This window comes from Cicer arietinum, chromosome 6 (assembly GCF_000331145.2).
Source record: "Cicer arietinum cultivar CDC Frontier isolate Library 1 chromosome 6, Cicar.CDCFrontier_v2.0, whole genome shotgun sequence".
NCBI classification, from domain to species: Eukaryota; Viridiplantae; Streptophyta; class Magnoliopsida; order Fabales; family Fabaceae; genus Cicer; species Cicer arietinum.
This window is the reverse complement of record NC_021165.2, coordinates 62,113,212-62,137,247: the sequence shown is the minus strand read 5'-3', so window position 1 is coordinate 62,137,247 and position 24,036 is coordinate 62,113,212. Positions and strand designations below refer to the sequence as shown.

General features: G+C 26.7%; 1 protein-coding gene across 2 annotated transcripts; it reads right to left on the bottom strand.

Moving 5' to 3' along the window:
- Nucleotides 1–20,666: 20,666 nt before the first annotated feature.
- LOC101505909 (aluminum-activated malate transporter 2-like) lies at nt 20,667–23,526 on the bottom strand. Of its 2 annotated transcripts, none has more exons than XM_004506164.4 (6): nt 23,133–23,526; nt 22,814–22,954; nt 22,456–22,728; nt 22,176–22,291; nt 21,948–22,091; nt 20,667–21,448 (listed from the first exon to the last, which is right to left on the bottom strand). In XM_004506164.4, the coding sequence occupies exons 1-6, from the start codon at nt 23,416–23,418 to the stop codon at nt 20,951–20,953; spliced, it is 1,458 nt and encodes a 485-aa protein (XP_004506221.1). In that variant the 5' UTR covers nt 23,419–23,526; the 3' UTR covers nt 20,667–20,950. The 2 variants fall into 2 exon arrangements, with proteins under 2 accessions (XP_004506221.1, XP_073226005.1); XM_073369904.1 differs by having other exon boundaries at nt 21,255–21,448; nt 22,016–22,091.
- Between the last annotated feature and the right edge of the window lie 510 nt (nt 23,527–24,036).

Here is a 24,036-nt window from a genome sequence, read left to right as displayed (position 1 = left end):
GAATGAAGAGTGTAACAATTTAGTAAACTAAGTGACCGTTTCTTTTGTGGAAATATTTTTTTTTTTTTAAATTGTGTTAATTTTAGTTGTTGACAAGGAGTAAGAAGACATTTAAATTGAACAATTATCTACATTTTTAAAAAGTCAATAAATATTAAATACTATTTTTCTTATTTCTAAAAATGTATATTTACTAACTAACATTTTTTTTAATAATTTATTTTAAAAAAATTCGTCAAAGTAAATTAAACATATACGTTAAAATATCAAAATAGAAAATATTTTTTACATAATAAATGTGGTTAAATTAATTATTTGCTCATTGTATTTTATTATGCTGAACATTATTTTATTAAAAAATTACTCATACTTTCTAACTTTATTCTACCTAATGAATAACGATTAGTTTATAAACAATTCCACAATAAAACAATACTGACACTAGAGATATTTGTAGTGCGGTTTGAGAAAAAAAACCATTTGATTTAAAAAAATTATATGAGTTCAGTTTAATTTGAATGATAAATTTAAAAAAATCATATCCGATTCAATTACAAGCTGTTTAATTTAAATTAATTTTTGAATATCTAAATTATAATAGTAAAAAAGATTAATATTAATATCAAAAAACAAAACAAAATACTAGATTAAATTAATAAGTATTATTAGGAAAAAAAAATTAAAAATCAACAAATAATATATAGATATAATATATTACAATAACAAAAAATAAATAAACATTAAAATTTATGCATGCAATTTGATTTTTATTTGAAAAAAGAATATAAAATATGATCTGATCTGTGTTATTTTCACAAAATAACATTTAAAAATATTCAATAATATCTAATTTTGTGTGATTTTCAATTATTTAAAATTAATTTACAGTATTGTTCTGAATCAATTTATTTATTTATTTTTTAAGTTGGTTTAGATTTAAACACCTCTATATAAGACATAGGAGAATAACTCGAATTATAATGTCAATCTGACCCTTCAATTAAATATAATTGTAACCCAACGAATTAAAATTGTGAAAAAAGGGTAAGTATATATTGGGTATAAGTATACACATTTGGTATTATTTTATAATACTATTTACTTGTCAATTTAAAAAAGTATTAGGGTTAATTGCAATTTTAGTTTTTCAATTTTTATTAATTTTTAAAATTAGTCTTTTTATTTTAAAATTTGATAGTTTTAGTTCCTCATTCGTATTTTTTAACTAAAATATTCTGATTTGATATATTTTAAACGACGTGACATACGATACGATAAGATAGAATGATTGATACTCATAAAATTGTACTTTAACTCTCTAAATACTTAAGTTTTAAATTTAGAAATTATTCATTTTTGTAATTTAATTAATTACATATAAATAATGAATATATCTAAAAAGTTCTACATCACGAGTTTGTATGCCACATCATTTCAATTTTTTTTAGTTCAAAATCTTAGGGAGAGAACAAAACTGTCGAATTTTAAAATAGGTGAACTAATTTTATTAATGAGAAATATTATTCAAACACAATTTTAAACCCAAATACAATCACAACTATTGTACACCTATACACCGTATATTATACACACTTATACTATCTCTTCATTAATACACTTATATCACTCTCTCTTCATTAATTAATAATAAAATCAAATTAAACAAACAAACACCACAAACTCCTTCTTCTCTCTCTCTTCGTTTTCATCTTCATCGATCTTCTTCCTCTCTCATTATCTCTTATCTCTCTTCCTTTTGGATGAATCAGGTAACTCTTGTGTTGACCTAGATTCTGTTTTTCACCTTTATTTCTTACACATTGCGCTCCAAATCTACACTTCTTAGATTTTTATTTTATTTTAGTTCTTTTGTTATTTTCAAAGTTGTTTACTCTTGTTTTTCTTGCCTCATACACGGTTTTCTGGGTTTTTCCTGGTATTTCTTTTTCTGATTAATAGTGTAAAAATTATTGGTTAATAAAGTACAATAGATGGTTAATGCATTTCATCACTATTATTGTTATTGGTAGGTCTAACACACTTCATATTTTATTATTAATTGTGTGCTAATTATGGGTATTTCTGAATTTATTTTTGTCTAAAGTAAATACACTTCCAACCAAAATAAATAATTGTCCCACCAAAATTGCTATTAAGTTGGATGGAGATGGATTGTTGTACATTACAAAATTTGAATCTTATCATACTCACGAGACGAGTCCTACAAAGACAAGGTTGTTCAAGTTACCTTGCAAATGAGTAGATAAAGTTGCTCAAGTTACTTCATAAAAAATTTGATTAAAACCAGTAAATAAAAAGGAAGAAGGAGAAATTATGGAAGAAAGGAAAGATAAATGTGTGAGGTTTATTTTTGTAGAGGAAGACAAAAAAAAGGTGAAAAAAGAGAAATAAAAAATGGGGAAAGTAAAAAAATGGGGGAGATTAAATGAAAAGAGGATTATGTGGGGCCACATGTATTTGTATTTGTGTTTAAAATTGTGTTCAAATATCATTGCTCTTTTATAAATTGATAAAAAATAGGGAACACAAACATTAATTAAGCCAAAATATTAATAATATACTATCATTATTAATATTTTTTTTTTATTTTTACTAAAAGAAATAATATTTATTTATTCAAATCGTAGAATACATGGTGTAATATAAATTCATATTTTCTAAAAACATAAAGGATGAACCTGCAAACATACTCTACATCCAAGTTAATAATATAAAGCGACAACATAGTACAAAATGGAAGTGTGCCTACAATTATGACAACATTCAAGTTTCCAGAAGCGTTGATGTTGTCAAAGTCATTGATTAAAATTTGTATTGATCAAAGTTATTTTATCAATTTGAACTAAAACGAACATCGCACTGAAAAGGTAAAAGTGCCGTACCAAGACCAAAAAATAAAAAAGTGTCGCACTCAGACAAAATTAGTGTGAAAATCACTTATTTAAATAAAATGAAGGAAAAATTGATTAAGATGGATGATTTTAAACACAAAAATTTGATCAAAAAGCATTCATCTCTATCGGAGGAAGTAGAAGACAACCTAGGATTAAGATCTGGGAGAGGCGGCTGAGAGAAAGAAACTTAGTAGCATTACTTAGACAAAATTAAATGGTCTAATATTATATTTTTTTGGTTTTTTCAACTGAATTCAAAATATTCTTGATCAAAGCATTCAAACACACACGTAATTGATCCAAATAAATGGGCCTCAAAATGATCTAAACAAATAACTAATATAAACCAAAATAGATGATTATACCATGTACCGCCATACTTAAATCTATCACCTCCTCAAGACACATGAAAATACAATTTAATAAATTTTAAAATTGTTACTTTCGGAAGTTTCAAATTATCGAAATAAGAATTACATTTCGAAATTTTGGAAAGTTTTGAAAGTTCCCAAATCTGGAAAATTTTGAAAATTTACAAAAATGCAAAGTTTTGAAAGTTTCCAAATCTTGAAATTTTTGAAATAAGGATTATATTTCGAAAATTTGGAAAGTTTCTAAATTTGAAAAGATTTGAAAGTTTCCAAATATGAAAATTTCGAAATTTTCCAAAAATGGAAAGTTTCGAATTTTTCCTATTTTGAAAGTTTTGAATTATTTGAAAGTTTCGAAAATTTTGTAATTTTCTATTTCGAAAGTTTCGAACTGTTTGAAAGTTTCAAAAATACTAGAAATTGTTATTTCGAAATTTTAGAAACTTTCGAATATTTTGGAAAGAGGGGATGAAAAATAAGAAGTTAAAAAAGTTGAAGGTTTTATAAAGGGCAAAATTATATTTTCATTTTTATTGAGGGGTATCAGGTTTAGATGTGGGAATGCAGGGTAGAATCCTCATGTATGAAATGCGTGTGAGGGTGGGAAGAACTCCCTATATAACTTTTTTGTTATTTATGGCCATGGGCCTAATTGAATCATATTTTGGTGAGGATTATACCATTCACCCCCACACCTATACTTGCCACCCCTTAAGATACATAAAAATACAATTTTACACTTTTAACCATTTATAATAAGTTTCAAAATTGGTAGTTTCGAAAGTTTCAAAATAAGGATTACATTTTGAAAATTTGGAAATTTTCGAAAGTTTTCAAATAAGGGAAGTTTCCAAAGTTTCCAAATCTGAAAAGTTTGAAAGTTTCAGAATCTATAAATTTTTGAAATAAAGATTATATTTCGAAAATTTGGAAAGTTTCGAAAGTTTCCAAATCTGGAAATTTTTGAAATAAAGATTACATTTTAAAAATTTGGAAAGTTTCGAAAGTTTCCAAATTTGGACATTTTTGAAATAAGGATTACATTTTAAAAATTTAGAAAGTTTCCAAATATAGAAAGTTTCGAAATTTTCCAAATATGGAAAGTTTCGAAATTTTCCAACTATGAAAAGTTTCGAATTTTTCCAAATATGGAAAGTTTTGAAAAAAAAAATTTAGAAAATTTTGAATTGTTTGAAAGTTTCAAAATTTCTGGAAACTGTCATTCCGAAACTTTAGAAACTTTCAAATATTTTAGAAAGAGGGGTGAAAAAATGATAAGTTAAAAAAGGTAAAGATTTTATAAATGGTAAAGTTGTATTTTCACGTTTGAGGGAGTAACAGGTTTAAATGTGGGGGTGCATGGTAGACTCCTTCCTTTATAGTTATGAAATTTTTTTACCCTCCGACATGTGGAATGGGGTTAGCAATTAGTAGACTTGTCAAATTGACAATTCTACTCAAAACACTATTTATAGCATAATTTTTTTTTTATAAAAAAATATGGTCTGGAACAATAACTACCAAATTCTTGTATTTAGTAGTTTTAAATACTACTTCCGGATTCTTGAATTTGATTTAACCAATTCATACTTTTAAATTTTTAAACGAAAAAAATGATAATGAGAAGACTTTTAGAGCTAAGTTATCTTTGCAATGACAAACAATAGTGTTGATAGACACAATGAATGGAGAATTGGTGTATTTTTATACTTTTTTTGTTTAAAAAAAAGTAATTGATTTTAAATTTTAGAGGTTGAGTGTTGAAGAAGGTAAAATTGACAAAATCTGAAATGAGTGATATATTTTACGTTTTTAACTGAACTAAAAACTGAACCATATCTCAACTTTCATAAGGAGTATTATTAAAAGTTTGGGGTCTCGTGAGAAAAAATGGAGTGGGGGGTTAGAGAAAATTGTCTTTTGTACCCCGCATTTCAAATTTTTGGTTGAAATATCCAAAATACCCTTAATAAAATAGTAAAAATCAAAATATTCACTCATACCCCCACAATTGAAGTTTCCGGAAAAGTGAGTACTGGTGAATTATTATTATTTTTTTATCGGAAATTTCAAGAGGAATGAAATTTTCGATATTAATTTATAACTACCGGAAATTTGAAATTTCCAGGATGTTCACCGAAAATTTCATTTCTCATTGAAATTTCCGGTACAGTTTTGTATTTTTCTTTTGCATAATTTTTTCAAATTTTTTTTATTTAATTTTTTTAGTGAGGACCAGATGAGCAAAAACAGACGTTGAACATTCTCGAGTTCGATCTCCTACACAATCAAATAGGAGAGTTGCAGTTGAAAAAAGAAGAAAGAGGAACGAAGCAATGCAGGCACATGTGTTTGAGCAAAATCATGTGTTTGATGAAGAATATGATCAACAACACCAGCAAGATCACGCGTTTGATGATGAACATGATCAGCAACACCAGTTTGAACACGAGCATCATCAGCAATCTAAAGAACCTATATTTCCTGGAGGTCCTTACGATCTTTCTGTCCTTAAGGATTATGAGCACCATATTACAATTAATGTGTGGAATGAAAAGCTTAGTAAATAATTTATTTTATTACATATTATAATATAGCAAAATATGTGTATTTTAATATATTTGACGTATAGGTTATTACAAAGCTGATTTTAGGATAAATGTAAGTTGATTTTAGGTTATTACAACACTGATTTTAATGAAATAATTGTATATTTAGATTATAAGTTATTGTGTGTGTTTTTTTAGTAAACATGATAAATGTGCCTTAAAAGTTGTTTCAAATGGCAAAAAGCAAGACAAAATCATTGATATCATATATGTATTACCTGCTCAGATAGATAATTGGATTACTATATCTGGATTACATCCTCTGCGAAGATGTAGTTTGCACATGATTAACGATAATATGATATCTGCTTTTGCTGAGAGATGGCACGCAGAGACTATCTCATTTCACCTGCCATTTGGTGAAATGACTATTACTCTTGACGATGTTAGGGGTCTTTTGAGCATCCCATGTTATGGAGAGTTTTTCACACCTCTCGCTAATGTCAATGAAGATTTGGCAATTGTTGCTGCTGTTGAGTTATTGGGAGTTGCTTATGATGAAGTTGTAACTGAAACTAAGACCAATAGAGGTGCCTCATATAGTTTTGAGTGGTTAAAAGCTGTACTTTTTAAGCAACTTCATGAAGGACGATATGACTGTGCAACGGGGGCATACTTACTTCATTTGGTAGGGTGTACCATTCTAGCTGATAAAAGTTTTACCATTGTATCTGCAAAATTTTTGTTTCTGTTTCAAGATCTTGATACTTGTGGTAAATGGGCATGGGGACCAGCTGCGCTTGTTGTTTTATATGACTATCTTAGACATTGAATCTGATATATTATCTTATTTATTTAAATGATTTAAAGTCATGTGAATGATTTTTGTTATAATTAAAAACAACATATATATTGAATGAATCTTGTTGCAATTGAAAACAACATATAAATCAAAAGTGTCAATCATCTGTCAAAGACATTGAATCTGATATATTTTCTAAATCTAATGAACTCCAATGTTGTAGACGTCCTGCATAAGCTATATCCCCATGATGTAGACTCGTCACTACGATGCTTCTTCCAATATCATGCAAATTGAGGTAACAGACATGCATATTTCAATTTAACTTGAACCCAATGACTTTCATTAACAAAACCAATGCTGATAACACGATCACATGACAGATCTCCATTGTGTGCACCCTCAATGGGAAAAAGTCAAACAAATTTTTTTTCCCAATGTAACAAGAACGAGATTATATTTTATTGCTATCACGTAACCTATATCAGGAATGCTCATCCACTTCTCGTTGGCTTGGTTTTCCAACTCAGTTACAAGTAAATAGTTTGTCACTTGTTGCAAACGTTCCTTGAATAATGCAGCATATAAATCAGGTTTGGACTTAATCTCTGTATACAACTGTCGACGCACAATGCTTCAGTATTCTTCACTGAGAGAGTTGTTTGGATGCTAGCTGGGAGACTTGTTTGGATGCTTGCAGGGAGACTTGAGTATCAACATGCTCAAAGTATGAATGGTCACGATATACGTCAAATCCCTTCGGCTTATTGTCTTTTTTCCTATTAACACTACATTTTATTTTGATCTTATCTAGTGGTGCACACATAGATGTTGTCTCTGAATATCCTATTTCACGCAACTTGCTCTTTAATGCCCTCCTTCCAGCAACATTAAGTGTTTTCCAAATTATATTCATCTATGATGTAATGTCCAACTCTAAATCATTTGCCAACTTTTCTTCCTCTTGATCACAATTCATGGTTAATTTTCTCCAATGTATATGAACAACAATACACACCTTTGTTGTTACCGACATAGTTGACTCTTTTGTATTCATGAACAATATCAACTAAGGTTTTCTTGGATACACCCAAAGTCAATTTCTCATAGAATTAATTGTTGTGTATATGCTCTTTGGGTCCCTTACGTATCTCAAATGAACCTTTTATCTTAATAATTTGAAACTTCAACATGTCATTCATACCATTCCATGGCTTACAGAAATCTCATTTACTGTGTTCCAAAAATTTCTTCAATGACCAATTAGCAAATTCAACCCTAATATTCAAAAAAAAAATTATTTGATATTATTTCATTAAAAATTATATCATGCATGTTTAATCATATATAAGCATAAATATAATACAAAATGCAAAGTTTTAATGACGTACATATTAGTCATAGTATTTCCTAGATGCAATACTCGTTTTGTCCATGTTTCAACAAAACATCCCTTATGAGGAGTCAATCACGTGTCTCTGATGTAGTCAAAGAAAATAATATTATCGACACATGTTTGCTCAAACATTTGGAAAAGTTCCTCATACTCCTTCTCTTCAGAACAATAAATAATTTTCCTCCACAACTCAAGAATGGGTTCCTGCATATCTTTCTTTAATATATATTGTTTGCATTTGGCTCCAACATTTTTGTTAATATGAAGTGACAAAGTAAATTTGTTGAAGATAGAAATACAACTTCAATTGCATTCATTAAAGCAAGTTCTCTGTCAGTCACGATCACCTGAAGAAATGAGGTGTTTGAAACAAACAACTCTTTTAACTTCTCCAATGCCCAACAAAAGTTGTCTTAACGTTCATAATCGATATAAGCAAATGCAACATTAAATGTCAACCCAATTGAAGTCACACCAACAATTTCAAACAATGGTAACCTATACTTGTTGGTTTTGTAGGTGTTATCCATGATCAATACACGAAGGAACATATGTTCAACAAAGTTATGGAATCTGAGTGCGTCCAAAACATGTCCCTCACAATGTTGGAGTCTCCATGAGTCCTACTACAACAAGTATACTTCTCAACTTCAAGTAACTTCAACAAATGTTGCATATCAGTTCTAGGTCCTTTCAAATTATTCATGTATGTACTTCGTCGCTTGTAAATTTGATAGATATTAGTCACATTTTTGTATCTCGATCTCTCAAAGATGACAAGATGTGTCTTGATGCAACATGATATTTTGTCAGCTCGTCAAAATGTTTCTTATCTTCAAAATGTCCCTCATGGTCAAGAATAATAACTACCAGAAATTTCAAAAATTTGAAATTTCCGTTAAAGAAAATATAACTACCAGATTTTTTAAATTTTCAGTAATGTAAATGTAACTACCGGAAATTTCATGGACCAAATTTCTGGTACTTAATTGTACTGCCGAAAATTCGGTTGAGGGGGTGATATCTTGAAGTAATTTTTTTTTACCACTCACGTGAATAAAATTTTTAAAGATAATTTTGAGTTTTTAAGAAATTAGGGGTACAAAAGCTAACTTTTAGGGTTAGAAACCTTGAAGAATAAACAATTGTGTGGCCCATAACGACCAGATTTGCTATCCTTAAGCCCAATAATGTTTTAAACTCATGTTTTATATTTAGTAAAATATTAAATGTTTGATTTTAATTAGACACTCATACATCTCCGACTGCAAGAATAAATGCAATCTAAATACAATTCTCTTTTTTTCTTCCTATGTAGCTAATGAAAAACTAAGAAACAATAAAATAAATGGAGGCAAATCTTACCCATGATCTCCATAATTTTACTTCTACTCTTACATTTTGCCCAAACCATCCATTTTACATATTTTTAAAACAAAACTCCCGGTCTCACAAGATTCAATATAAAAATTGATTTTTCATAACCGTATTTTTATAAAATAAAATAAAAAATCGAGTTTCCTGAAAACTTAACAGTGTTAGTTTAAATTTTTGTTTCGATTTTCTTGTTTTTATCCTTATATATAGGGGGTAATACAAAATGGGTGGTTTATTAAAAATGTGGAAAATAGAGTACTGGATAAAATTTTCTGAAAGGAAGAATATGCATTCTAGGCTTCAAAACAATAGTGAGATGTGGGCCATGGATTTGCAACAAAGTTGTAACCCACCCAAATAAGGGAGGTTTTCAACATTTTACTAGCAACTTGTATGAAAATAATATAATTAGTACCCCTCAGCTACTCTTCACACCTCCACCAATCCATTTAAGTTACATATAGTCCTTCTTGTTTTCAAATTTTTCTAAAAGAATCCGAAACATGGTTTTGTTTTGAATATTTCATTTTCTGATAAATTCAACTGAAAATAAAATTTTTGATTTTTTAATAAGTGAGAAATTTTGAATTTTAAATGTTTAAAAAATACTAATAGAGATTAAATTTAATGAAAATTATATCAGAGTGAATTGGGTTTTCTATAAAGAGAGATAACTATATTTAATGTTTGATATGTTTCAAATAAAATTATTTTATTAAAAAAACTAGTGAAAAACATAAAAGAAAAATATATTAAAAGGTTATATAGTAAAAAGTATAGATGTAATTTTTAAATAGTAAAATATTGAGAACATAATCTAGATTTTTCCACATACTTAGGGAATGTTTGAAGTGCTTGCGAATGTTTTTTCTGTTTTGAAAATGAAATTTGAAAACAAAACGTGTTTGGATAAAACATGCATGGTTGAGTTGGTTATGGAAAAAATAAAGAAGGTGATAAATAGAGAAGATTCCAACAACATTCTCTTCATTTTTCTTTTTCTTTGCTTTCTCTATTTCTATAATTTTAAAGGGTTTTTGGTTATACTAAAATATTTGAACCATAAGTAGTAGAAACTACCAGAATATAAGAACTGAAGAAGCAAAACAATAAAAAACTCAACAAGGTAATTTGATTTTTGAGTCAACATAAAGTAATCAAAAATTCAAAATAACATCTAACCAAGAAGCATAAACCGTGCAAAAAAAAAATTTAGTCTGGAACGTTGAAAACAATCAAAACAATTTATAGTCAAGAACAAAGAAAATCCAAACAATTAGAATATTCAAACACAATCAGAACAATGAAAATGGGTTCAAAACAATTAAAATATTTATAAAAGAAACAGAGTAGAACGATGAGAGTAAAAGTTACCATGGAATTCAAAGTCACCGGGAAGTGAAAATAGAAATAATTTTTTTATATTTTTTTGTTATTAAAATTTTAAAAATATAAAATATAATAATATTATAACTAGTGTATTAAAATAATTTTATAAAAAATACTTTAAAATTATAATAAAAAAGAAAATAAATAAAAATGATGTTGATTTATAATATTTAGTTGAAACGAACACGAACCGATATTTATATATGATCATAATAAATATAATTAAAGTCAATCTAATAAGTATTTTAATGTCTCTAGGGCTCTTCAAATGGAGAAGCAAAAAATAAATTAAAAATAAATTTTGAATAAAATTATTATTTTTATAAATTTAAAATATAAATTACACAATTTTTAAAATTATTTAAATTCTTAATAAATATTTTAAAGATACTCGTTAGTTTTAGTTTTTATATAATTAAGTCCACTGAAAGTACAATTTCATGAAATTTAATTTACAACATGATTACATATTATTAAACTACTGTTTAATGAAAAACATATTATTAAAATAAAAGGAAAACCAGATGACATGGTATATAAGCTAGCCATTTTCATATGAAAAGTTTATAGGGTAATGATAGTCGCACGTTGTTTGCGTAAAAGTTAGAATAATAATTTTTTTGATTTTTAAATAAGTTGGCTAATGAAAGGAAGTTAGGTTAGGGTTGGCTTTATAACTGGGACACATCATCCATCACCATCATCCAACACGCAACGACCAACCAAGCACAATTAAACCATCATTAATTATTAATTTATTAAAAGAGAAAATAATAACAGAATGATAGCCACAATATTAATTAGATAAGAAAATTAAAATTAAATAATAATTATGAGATAAATATATTTCACAAATATGACAATCATTTTAGAGTTGTATTTGAATCCATTTGAAAGCTTGTAATAATAAATAGCCTAATAAATATACATAGAGTTTTTTTGAGACCAAATCACAATTTTATAGCATATAAACTTACATAATTATAAAATAGTTGTTTGGTAAAAGTTTTTACTAACGAATATTATATTTTTTTACTAGTTTAAAATAGTTTTTGATATACTATTTCAAGTAATTAATTAGTTTATGGGATATATATACTTATATATCATTTATAGCATATAAACTTAATTATATCATTTTTTTCATCTCATTTTATATATCAAATAATTCAACCGTTAACTCTAACAAAAATACAAATTTAATTCCCTATCACCTATTTTATCCAACCTGTTAAAAGATAATCCATTATCAACTAGCTAGTTTATTATCTATTCACTACTTTTTGTCAAACAAACATAGTATAACCACAGTGAGTTCGACAATGATGTTATATGATCAAAGATCATTTTAGAATAGCATTAATGTAATTTAAGATCTTTGTTTTTTTATATTATTTCAATAAATAAAAAATCTTTTACTTCAACTTCTATACAATAATATATTTTTATTTTAAAAAATCTATTAACGAAACTGACACACAATAAATATAAAAAAAAAAATATATTAAATTAACATTTCTATCTTAATATATTAAATGTCCATATACAACTATGAAGTGAATTGTTTTTAACAACAAGACCCTAAACAATAATCTTATTGTTTAATTGAAATTGTTATTTTTTCTAATAAAGACATCATATACTTTTGGTTAAATTGGGCGTACATGTTTTTACTTTAGTTTGACTAGTTAGTGGGCAATATCTTCCACTACCTTTTGTTTCAAAAAATTCCTCCACTTACTTAAATAAAAATATGAAAAGTTAATCAAAATAAGTTGTTTCATTGTACATAGGCTACTTATCAATCACTACTTGCATATATAGACTAATCTGTGTGCAATATATCTTCCACTTACTTACTCTATATGTTGCAAGAGTAAAAAAACTCATATTCCACATATATGATAAGTGGAGTAGGTTATTTATGTATCAAAGTGAGTGATATATACAATAACAAATATCAAAGAAGGTCATAATTCATGGACTCCTTTTTCAAACAATGTGCCTTTTGATTTCTTCTTTATTAAACAACAATATAGAAACTATGGTGGAAAACAAGTCATATCCAACAATATAAAAGCCCACTTATGTTTTTTTTTTAATCTTTTTCGGTTCTAAGGAGAATAAAGATTATAATAACTTAAAATTTAATTAGAAGATAAATAAAGTGTGATAAAAAATTGTTCTTGTTAGAATTAGAATTTGAGTTTTTTTAAATAATTTATCTTTAATTAAAATTAATTAATCATTTAAATTCAATTATTTAATTAAAAATCTACTTATGTTAAAACATATGTTAAGTTTAAGTTGTACTTTTTATAAAGCATGACTTTAACTAGGCCTTGAAAATTAAAGCTTCCTAGTTAGGACATGTTTCCTCATTGATTCCCATTATAAAACAAATCCACCATTGACAAATGATAAATAAGTCACCAGCTGTTTTATTACTTTCGTTTATTAAAAAATATAAAATATACTTTAGATTTTTATAAAATTTGTTAAAAAATTTATTTATTTTTACTCCCTATACTACCAAATATTTTGTGTTTTATAAATATTTTGCATTCAAAACAAAGTAACAATATGTTTTATAAATATTTTGCATTTATTATTATTAAGTAAAAAAAAAGGTCATTATATAAATGTTCCAACTTTTGAGTCTATATGAATTTCTATTACATTATATTTAAAACAAAAAAATAAATAAAAACAGAAAAATAAATATAAGTATTGGTGTATTCTTTTCTTTACACTCAATCAAAAAACATCCGTCACTTATTTTTATATTATAATTTGTTATACAAATGTAATATTTTGATTTGTAAAAATATAAACAAGATGAGTTATGAATGAGAAAACTAATCATTGTTACACCATCGTCTTTCTTCTTCGCCACTATACACTGATCAACGTCTTTTACATTTGCTTAAGAGTAACTTAGACAACTTGCATTTTCATTTTAAAATTTGATGGGACATCTTTTAATCTTTGAGTTGTTAAGATACAAGTGGTACCTCTCGACAATTTTAAAACAAAAAATGATGAAATATTTTAAAAATGATTAAATTAGATGTGAAATCTTTTTACTCATTGAGTTTTTGAGACACGAGTTGTACAATTTAAAAGTCCTAAATCTCGCATTTCAAAATAACTATTTAGATAAAACAAACTCATTTTTTCGTCAAAACAATTTTTTATCAACAACAAAATAAATTTTCTTTATAAACAATCAACACATTCACATTTTCTGTCCAATAACTATGTAACTTTAATTTTTCCATCGCACTGGGAGATACATTGGAGCAAGATCGTACTCTTCTCAAACATAATGATAAAATAAATTATTATTTTTTTTCTATATTTTAAATACACTTTTTTGTCTCTAGTTTATTTTCATAAAAAATTTATATTTGCATTTCAAAAAGGATATATATATGTATGTATAAATAAATAAAAGTTAACATTAGTTTTTTACAATTAATTATTGTTAATCGTATTTTAACGGATGTTGTAGGGTGCTAATATTTTTCCTACATATAATCGACTCCCAAACTCAAATTTAGTTTCAAATACCATTTTTCTTTATTTAAGGGATTTCTCAATATTTTACTTATTTTAAAATAAACTTAAATGACGACTCAATTGAATTTGAGAAACACTTTAAATTTTAGGTCGCGGACATATTTTATACACTTTCTTTATACATAAATTGAGTCACCTCAGAATGCAAGGTTTGGATATGAGTATGACACTTCCAGCTCACCAAATCACTAGTATTAACTAGTAGGAATAAACATGTACCATTTTTAGAGCAAATGTGATCCTTGAACCACAAGGGAAATTCATCTATATGTTGAATCTCTACTAAAAAGCAAGGCATCCCAAATAGTACTATCTTTCAAATAATTATTAAAGATACGAATGACATATTCTTAAATTGTCCAAAACCCCTAACATGAAATGTCCATGAAAAGATATTTGTTTGTAAATATTAGTTTCCTTGTGATAGACTTAAGTGTGTTTTGATAGGTTTATTTAGATACACATAAATAATTTTGTTGATTTTATTAATTCTCCAATTTCTAATATCCCCAAATGTTACTGAATCAATTTTTTATTTTATTTTATGAATACCTCATTTTATCATGCATCACATTAGTTGCATAATAGGAACATGATAGAACATCATGCAATGCATTAAAAATACTTTTGAAGTGATTTTTAACTTCATGAAGCACTCAAATGTTTGTAGTACAATTTATAAAATTTCCAAAATCAATTGAAAATGTTTATGAAAGGTGAATTTGACTAACCTAATATGTAAATCTACTCACAAAAGTTCTAAGAGGTTTTGTTGAATAGGTTCCCATATATGTGAATCAACTAACATTTATTTAGGTTCAACTCACAGGCTTTCAAGAAACTTATGAATCAATTTACAAGAATGTAAATCAATTCAAATGCACTGTATAATCAATTTTTGATAGTTATGAATTAATTATTTCAGTTAGGATGCATTGTACTTCTAGTAACTAACTCATGATTTAAAATGTTGATCTATTTGAACATTTTAAGATTGAACATTTTCACAATTCTTCATCATTCACAATTTTTCATCATTCTAAGGTAACCTACGTTGGAGTGTTAATTCTAAACATAATGAATGAAAGATATCAATTGACTGCATGTTGAATGTTGTAAAGTGGTGAGATTATATACAAGAGTGGGATTTAGTCTAAGGGTTTCTACCTTGCAAAATTGGAAGAGTTGTTTCATCTTGAAAGGTAATACTACTTCCTAGTTCAATTCATTTAGAAACTTTCTCCAAAGAGGGAAGAATTTGTTATTTGGGAAGAATTTTAGACCCTCTTTCGAGGCATAAAGCTTGATAAGTAGAAGTTTAAATCTTCCTAGGATTATTTTTTTAGTTGGACTCATATGTTGTGGTTCATATGATTATTGTTGGCATTAATAGGTACAAGGTCCCTTCAATCTTTGCTTGAAGACATTTTTTCCTTGCTTCATCTCTCGAATTAGGATCCTTTGGAAAGAATTAGGATCCTTATAGTTGATACTCTTCCTCCCCCTTTAGTTTAATCTTGGTTGAAGACACCATTGAGAGTTGTCTTTCTCGTTTAGTCGTGTAGTTTTTTTCTTTGTTTTATTTCCATCTTATATAAAAAGAAGTAAATAAATAATATTCATTATTATGCATAAGGTTATACTCCCTCTTGTTATAAAATTGATCAAAGAAAGTTAATATATTTGATCTATTTTTTAACCTTTTAAGTTTTAAAAAAAAAATTTAATAATTCAAAGTTTAAATTCGAATTCTCTTTAATAATTTATATTTAATTCAAATATATATAAACTTTCTTTAATTTATTATTATTTTTTATATTTTGGACCGGAACGGGTTCATTCACCTTAGAAAAATTAAACAAAGCAAGCTATTATCATTACGAGTTTAATGCTATTGACCCTAAATTGTTAGGAAAGGTCAAAGCAAGCCCCATTTTTATTGAATTAATGGGCTGGTGAAAAGCATCAATTAAGGCACTTAGATGATTCCACTTTCTTTGCAGCAGAAAAATACTACTAGTACTTCACTAACAACACAACATGTGTACATTAAGAAAAACAACCGAACATGTGCCATACATACATTAACCAATTAAAAAGGCATACTTTTGTGTATTAAATTAATCTTTATTTATTTCAAAGGGAATCATGATAAGTGATTAGTGTAATCAAGTTTCTAATAATGATAACTTGACCGAAAGTTTTTCTTTTTCTTCCGTAGTGTACTTCGACTGCTGGATCGTGCAATTTTTATCTTATTATTTTTCTGATAAAAAGTCACTTTCAAAATAATATATATAATTTCCTAACCGAAATGTTTTTACAAAAATTGACATCTGACACTAGTGTTTCGAGATTTTTTTATATATAAACATGTTTTTTTGATTTTTATGTAAAATATTTAGAGAAGTTTTCTTTTTTAATAATCTTAAACAGGAACAAGTTTTTAATGGTATTACCGAGAAAAAATGTCAAGAATATTATTTAAACTTTAATGGATGTAATTTTCTTAATTTGCACGCATTACTCAAAATCTCAAGTGAAATATGATTATTGAGAGACTTTTGTCGAACATAAAGTGTGTGAATATGTGTCTTAAATTATTTAACTAAAGTTCGTTAAGCTTTAGTGGTTGTTGTAACTACCTTTGGCCAAGTTAATTAGGGGTGGGCAAAGTTCAGTTCTGAACTAGAACCGTTTGAAAATTGAACCGAACTGGTTTTTAGTTTGAAAAAATCAAACTGAACCGGTTTTCAGTTCAAAGAACCGAACCGGTTTATAAAAGTGCTACACCGGTTTATTATTTTGAACCGAACCGAACAGGTTTAACTTAATTTTTTGTTCATATAGGCTAAAATTTACATAATTACCCCTAATTACTTCTAAAAAAAATTCGGTTCAAGTTTTTTGAAATAAAAACCGGTTCGGTTCGGTTTTTTAACAAAAAACCGGTTCAATTTGGTTTTTTGAATTGAAAAACCGGTTCGGTTCAGTTCTTGTTTTACAAAATCAGTTCGAAAACAGTTCGGTTCTTAAACCAATTCAGTTCAAAACCAGTTCGGTTCGGCAGTTTGGTTCAGTTTTTGGTTTTTTTGAACACCCCTAAAGTTAATTATGATATGTGGTTATAGTTAGTTTACTCTTGTATACTATAAATAAAGTATGTTGTATAATGTCATAGCTGGAAAGCTGTGAGAAAGAGAGGGATATGCAATTCATGATTCATATGAAATCAGAAAGAAGATTAAGGGAGAAAAAAAAGATTGAGTGAAAAGGCTAGTATTAATGGTTCATAAACAATGATAGATACTACGAGATAAATCTTGAGAAGGCCTTAGTCTTGTCAAATTCAATCATTAAGAACGTTCTCCGTTTTCGTTTTTTCTATACAATTGTTTGTCTTCTATTTTGTTGGTTAATTCTTGTTACAGATTTCAATATTGTTTTAACAGAGTGACCACAGCTACCCCAATGTCTTCTAACAACTTTTTAATAAAAATAACTTATTAAAAAAATTATAAAAATACTAATTAGAAAAATATATTATATTTGTTAATTTAAGTTTTAATTGTAAGTATTTTGAGTTTCGTTTAAAAATATAAAAAAATCAAATCAATTATATGATAAACTCAAAAAATAAAAAATCGAAATCAATTAAATTGATATTTTTGTTGTTCGAGTTCAATTTGAGTCGAACCAAATAAACTTAATCTATGTTGATTTGAGTATGATTTTACTTTATTTGAGTCGAACCAAATAAACTTAATCAGTAGTGTTATCTTTAATATTTGTTGTATTTAAGGAAGTTTTAATCATTTACATATTATTTTTCTCATTCACTAGTGGAATTTTACCTTTTTAAGTAGGTTAAAATGTACATGTTAAGTTGGTTGCTTGTCCGAGTTAATAACAAACGAAGTAATACATGTTTTTCAACTCGTATCATGAACCGACTTAACAGAGTTTCGTCATGTTAAGTCGGTTCAGCTTAATCGACTTAAAATCATAAATTCAGTTCAACAAATCATTTTTAAGTTGATATTTTTTTTATCAACTAACTTAATAGATAGAGTTAAAATAATTATTATTTTTAATAAATTTATCATTATGTTTTTATGTCCCTGCTTAATACATACATACAATATTTCATATTAAATTTTAAATCAGGGTTTCATACTCGCAACCACATATAACCATCTAAATAACCAAAATATACAATATTAAAAATTAATACAAAATATAGAGTACAAAGAAGATGTCTCTTATTTATGACTACTCTCGACAAGATGAAAAATGATTTAGATGTCCAATAACAAAATTACAAAATTACAATGTATCAAATATTCAATAGACATATATTCAAGCATATACTTCAATAAGAAAATGCAAAATTTAACAAACAAAAAAAATATAAATAATGAATTCATCTTTAGTTTTCAAACAAATAATAATAATAATAATAATAATAATAATAATAATAATAATAAATAATAATAATAATAATAATAATAATAATAATAATAATAATAATAATAATAAAAGAGGTAGTTCAAAAAAATGAGTTTGACATGTCATTTTTCTTGCTTTTTTCCCCATAATATATAGCTCTCAAGATGAAATAATGTTATTCTTTGGAAATGAGCTTATGTCTATATATATTTTATAATTTTCTACAATTACAATTGTTGACAAGTCATATAACAAAAATTATTCACACCTTACGTTGCTAAAATTATTAATATATATATATATATATATATATATATATATATATATATATATAAACAATGATATCTCTATATAAGTAAAGTTTAATATTCAATGAACAAGAACTTGAGAATCAAACTTCTCTTAACAAATTGATGAAATAGTAACGATAAAACGGCGACGCGGATTGTGAAGTCGACGTTAGAAGAAAGTTAGAACTCAGGTTGTAAGCATTAACGATATGAAGGTTAGGGAATACAATTGAGAGATTTAGAGCGCAAAGGTTAGAGAAGCGGAAAGATAATGTTAAGTGTACGGAAAGATAAAACACTAAGTGTACGGATTTTTTTTATATTTTACGGGATTTTTTATATTTTATTAAGTTGGTTATCAATATAATGTTTACAAAATTATCACGACTCATTTTATAAAGAAATATAGGATATATTAATTTTTTTTTTTTATTTGTACCGTACCTTTTAACTCGGTTGCTAATATAAACCCATTTTACATATTTACAAAATTGTCATGGCCTCATTTTGTTAACTCATTTATGCAGGTAACTTAAACATACTTTCGCCTCATTTTTTGTAAGTCTGGTTGCACGTATTAAAACTAAATTTTCTATTATTGATTGTAGTTTAAAAAGTATTTACGTAATTGTTTTAATAGAATAAAAAATTTAGTGTTTGAAAAAGAAAATTTAAATAATATCAACTCGATTGAGCATAACTAAATCAACATGTTATTCATCGGTTTGAGTTTAACGGTGAGAAAAATTATAAAAAGTCAACTAAATTAATTTTCTTTTTTATTTATATTTTTTCTTCTCAAAAAATACAAACCAAAATCAATATTATATCCATAATTTTGTCTCTCCTAAACATATGTAATTTTTTAATACAATTCGTCCATTTTTGTCTGTCCTAACCATATGCAATATTTTAGTACAATTTGTTCATTTTTTACAACTGTGTTTACAAAAAAATGTGTGTGTTTACCTTACAAAATTACAATCTAAAATTTTAATATACAATAAAATATTATATTTAATTTATTAATTAAAATTTTAAAAATTCGACACCTCAATATTTGTTTAATTGACTGAAAATAGTATATATCTATGTAGTTGTTGAGGCAAAAAGAGTTATATTAGTATTATAGCTATGAAGCTTTTAAGTTAACAAACTTATTTAGTTTTAGAGTTCTGGGATCACACGTCAAATTATATTGCTTGACCACTTTTTTATTTATTTAACTACATTGCTTGAGCACTTGATCAAGTGTAGATCTAGTTCAGGAAATTTATTATTCTTTTTTGGCAAAGTTTCTAGTTCAATAAATTTAAGTTGCTTAATTGATTTTACTTGTGTTCTTCATACGCTTGTTATTAATATTGCCTTTTCTATATAAAACGTAATGGTAGACATTAAATGATACATATCCTTTTAATCTTTTCAAATTCAGTTTACAAAATTGACAAGATAATACACCACATCAATATGTGGCAAATATATATTATTTATAATATAATTACAAAAATAATCCTTATTGACATGTCAATACCACACAAGGGAATTAAAATTACAATCTCACTAAACATTTAATGTTCAAATTACAAAATGAACATCATTTTTGAGTAACCTAATTTGAAGGAAATGAAAATGTTGTTTATAAGGATATGCCGATATGTGTTTAGACCCTCAACAACTACTATATAGTGTAACGGTTATAAGGATCATTAGATTTAGAGAGAAAAAATTTATCTCTAAATTTAATGGTCCTAAAATATTAAATTACGTTTCTTGATTAGTTCTAATATAACAGTTGAAGTCATGTGTCAGATACATGTATATCAACAATCAAATTTTGTTACATTTATCAGACATTAAATTTCCGCGATCCGACAAAGCTAAATCCGAATCTTCAACTTGAATAACAATATGATTGTTCTCAATTTTGGGACTTGTTGGTTCAAGACATTCACAAGTTGGAGATTGTAATGCTTCTTCTTTGAGTGATTTATTCTCTGTTTCATTAAAAGTATCAAAATTTATGAGTGAGGCAAGAACATGAACAGAATCAGCTATTTCTTGTGTGCAATCAACAATATCAATTAGTAATGAAGCCACTGTCACAGCTGGTATTATTGATAAAAAATCTGTTTCTTTCCATAAACTTGATTGAAGTAATGAGTTAAGGCTTTTCACTGCAGCTTTTGAATTTGCAATGTGAGTTTCTATTGAAGATGTTCTTGTCATTGTTCTCATTGATGAACCTAATTTTTTTAGAGCCATGCTTGATTCCAAACTCATTTCAGAACACAGTTCTTGGATTGTACAACGAATTTCTGGTGATACCTACATAAATAAGATTCAACAAACAATGAAAAAAAAAATTAAATTAGCATGTATTCAAAAAATTTGCAAAATTTTCTATAGACAAAGATGTTATTATTGGAAAATCTTAAATTTTATGTTTAATTCTTCAACCTTATAAAACAACTAGTTTGAATTGAATTGTCTATGGTCGCAATTTTTTTGAATTCAAGTGATCAACAACTCAGAGTCGTATGATTAAGACCAAACGATCAATTTTAAAAATATATTTAAACTTAAATCGTCTATCATTAATCTAATAACTCAGCTATTGACACGGCGAAAATTGAGACTACTATTAAAAAAAAATTGAAATAATAGAGAAAGTTTGGAGACAAAAACAAAATCCGTCTTTAATTTAGTCAAAGTGTTAAAAACACTAAATTTAATGATCAATTTTATCTTTCCGTCTCAGATTTCTAAAATTATATTAAAATGTAACATATATTTTAGATGTAAGATTTATATATATGATATATACTTTGGTGTCAGAATTGAGCTGTTCCTTTAGAGCTTCCATTCGATATGCACATTGTCGAGAAAGTGTACCAATTTTAAGATATTGGTTCCATGGGTGACGAAATTTGAACTTGCCATGACCTGGTTCCCATCTTGCAAAATTGGCCTATACAATGTAAACATTAATTGTATTAGACACATTTCATTTGCAAGATGTTTTTTACTTTGGACAATACTTTAATTTACTCACCAGAGACTCTTCACTACTTTTAGAATTGAGAATGCTTTTATAACCTTCAAGAAAAGACTTGTTATTATCTTTAGATTCTTCTTCCTTTGATGTTTTGAAATACTCACCTACAAATGCTGTAAAATACAATGTGACATAAAATTGTATTAGACTTGTCCACATATATAAATTCTTATTTTTATCACTTTATTAAATACATTAATATTTAATATAAAAATAAATATTAATTTATTATTTATTAGTAAGTATTAACTTTCATTTTGATTAAAAAAATTCTAACCTTCTAAGAAGTCACCAAGTGTTTCCAACTTATGAGCAATTGAATAGTGCAACTCTTCACCAGCCCAAACAGGACAAACAAAAATAGAAATCATCACACAAGCAGAACCTCCAATAAAAATGGTGGATAATCTCTTATGAGCCATTTTTAATACTTCATCATCACGAAATCCAGATACAGATATTAAAGAGAATGTCAAAATAAATATAAGCATCCCATAATCATATCTTGTTTTCACTGTTGGGAAGAACCTTATAAATGATGCTATTGCAGCTGCACAAATAAAAAATAATACTATTAATTTTTTTCATTAATAATTTTTTTATTATTTACTTTAATTGGTAAATATTTTGTTTACCTTGCACAAATACAAAGAAACCAATTAAAATTGGTTCCCCTGTTTCACCAGATAGGCTAGCTAAGTAATGAGCCCCAACACCTAGAGCACCAGCTAAAAATGTTGCCATTGTTCTATTCAAACCTTTTCCTAAAGTGGCTCCTAAAAATTTGTCACATTATATATAGTTAGTTCAACAAATTAAGCAATTTATATATATATATATATATAAAAAATAAAATCAAATATGATTTACTAAGATCAATCTAAATCAAATGAAGATTTTTATATTGTATAGAATATGGTACAAAATTAAAGTGTAATTACTATGCAAACTCACCCACAGTGTACTCAAAAACTACCACAACAGTCATCACAGCCCACATTGCTGAAAGACCAAAATTCTCATAAAGTGGTTGATAATAGTAAAATAGAGACACCAAAGAGATTGCAAGTCCAACTTTTAGTGAATGAATCACTTTTCTTGGATCATCTTGTGCTATCTCTTTTGACATCCTACAAATGCATAAAACCTTCTTCATAAAAATCTTTGGTGATTCCTTTATCTTTTTCCATACTCTAAATAATACACATGATTTCTCTTGGTCTATGTTTGAAGACACCATCTCTATGAACTAATTATATTGTATGGTATGAAGAAAATGATGAAAGGAACAAAATAATTTTTAAGATGTTGTGGTAATGCTACTTAGATCTTCTTGGAGTCACCTTAAATGTGTGTATGTATTTATAGAGAGAGGGGTAAGAGAAAGCACATGATTGAAGTTTTGAAGAATAATAATTTAATGATATAAATATGGATTAGTGGTTAAAATTGTACGGTTAGAGTACAAATACAATGACATTTGTGATTATTACTAAAGTGGGTTGAACTACATAAGGTGGAAAAGCTAGGAATATTAACATAGATACCCAAATAAAAATAATGATAATAATATTAAAATAATTAACTCGGTGCTATACGACAAAAAATGACAATGATGTGCATTTTATAAGACGTGTGTGGATGATATTACACATTGCAAGTAGCTAGCCCACAAGTCTTTAAATGCATAAATCAAAAGGTGGAGACACTTGGATATAACATTTTAGGAAGGAAAAAATAAGTGACTGCATCCACTTGAATTTAATCGAGAGGTGTAAAAATTGAAAATGTAATTGGAGTACAGCTAGTGATAACAAGATCATCAAGTAATGTTTTAGATGATAACTAGGTTACTCTA

Bases quoted from the DNA above. Each gene is read 5' to 3' on its own strand.
- LOC101505909 (XM_004506164.4), bottom strand. From the start codon at position 23,418: ATGGTGTCTTCAAACATAGACCAAGAGAAATCATGTGTATTATTTAGA. The intron at 22,292-22,455 runs GTTAGAATTTTT...TGTATTTTACAG, and splicing joins ACTTGGTGACTTCTTAGAAG to CATTTGTAGGTGAGTATTTC. The intron at 22,092-22,175 runs GTGAGTAAATTA...TACATTGTATAG, and splicing joins AAAGTAGTGAAGAGTCTCTG to GCCAATTTTGCAAGATGGGA.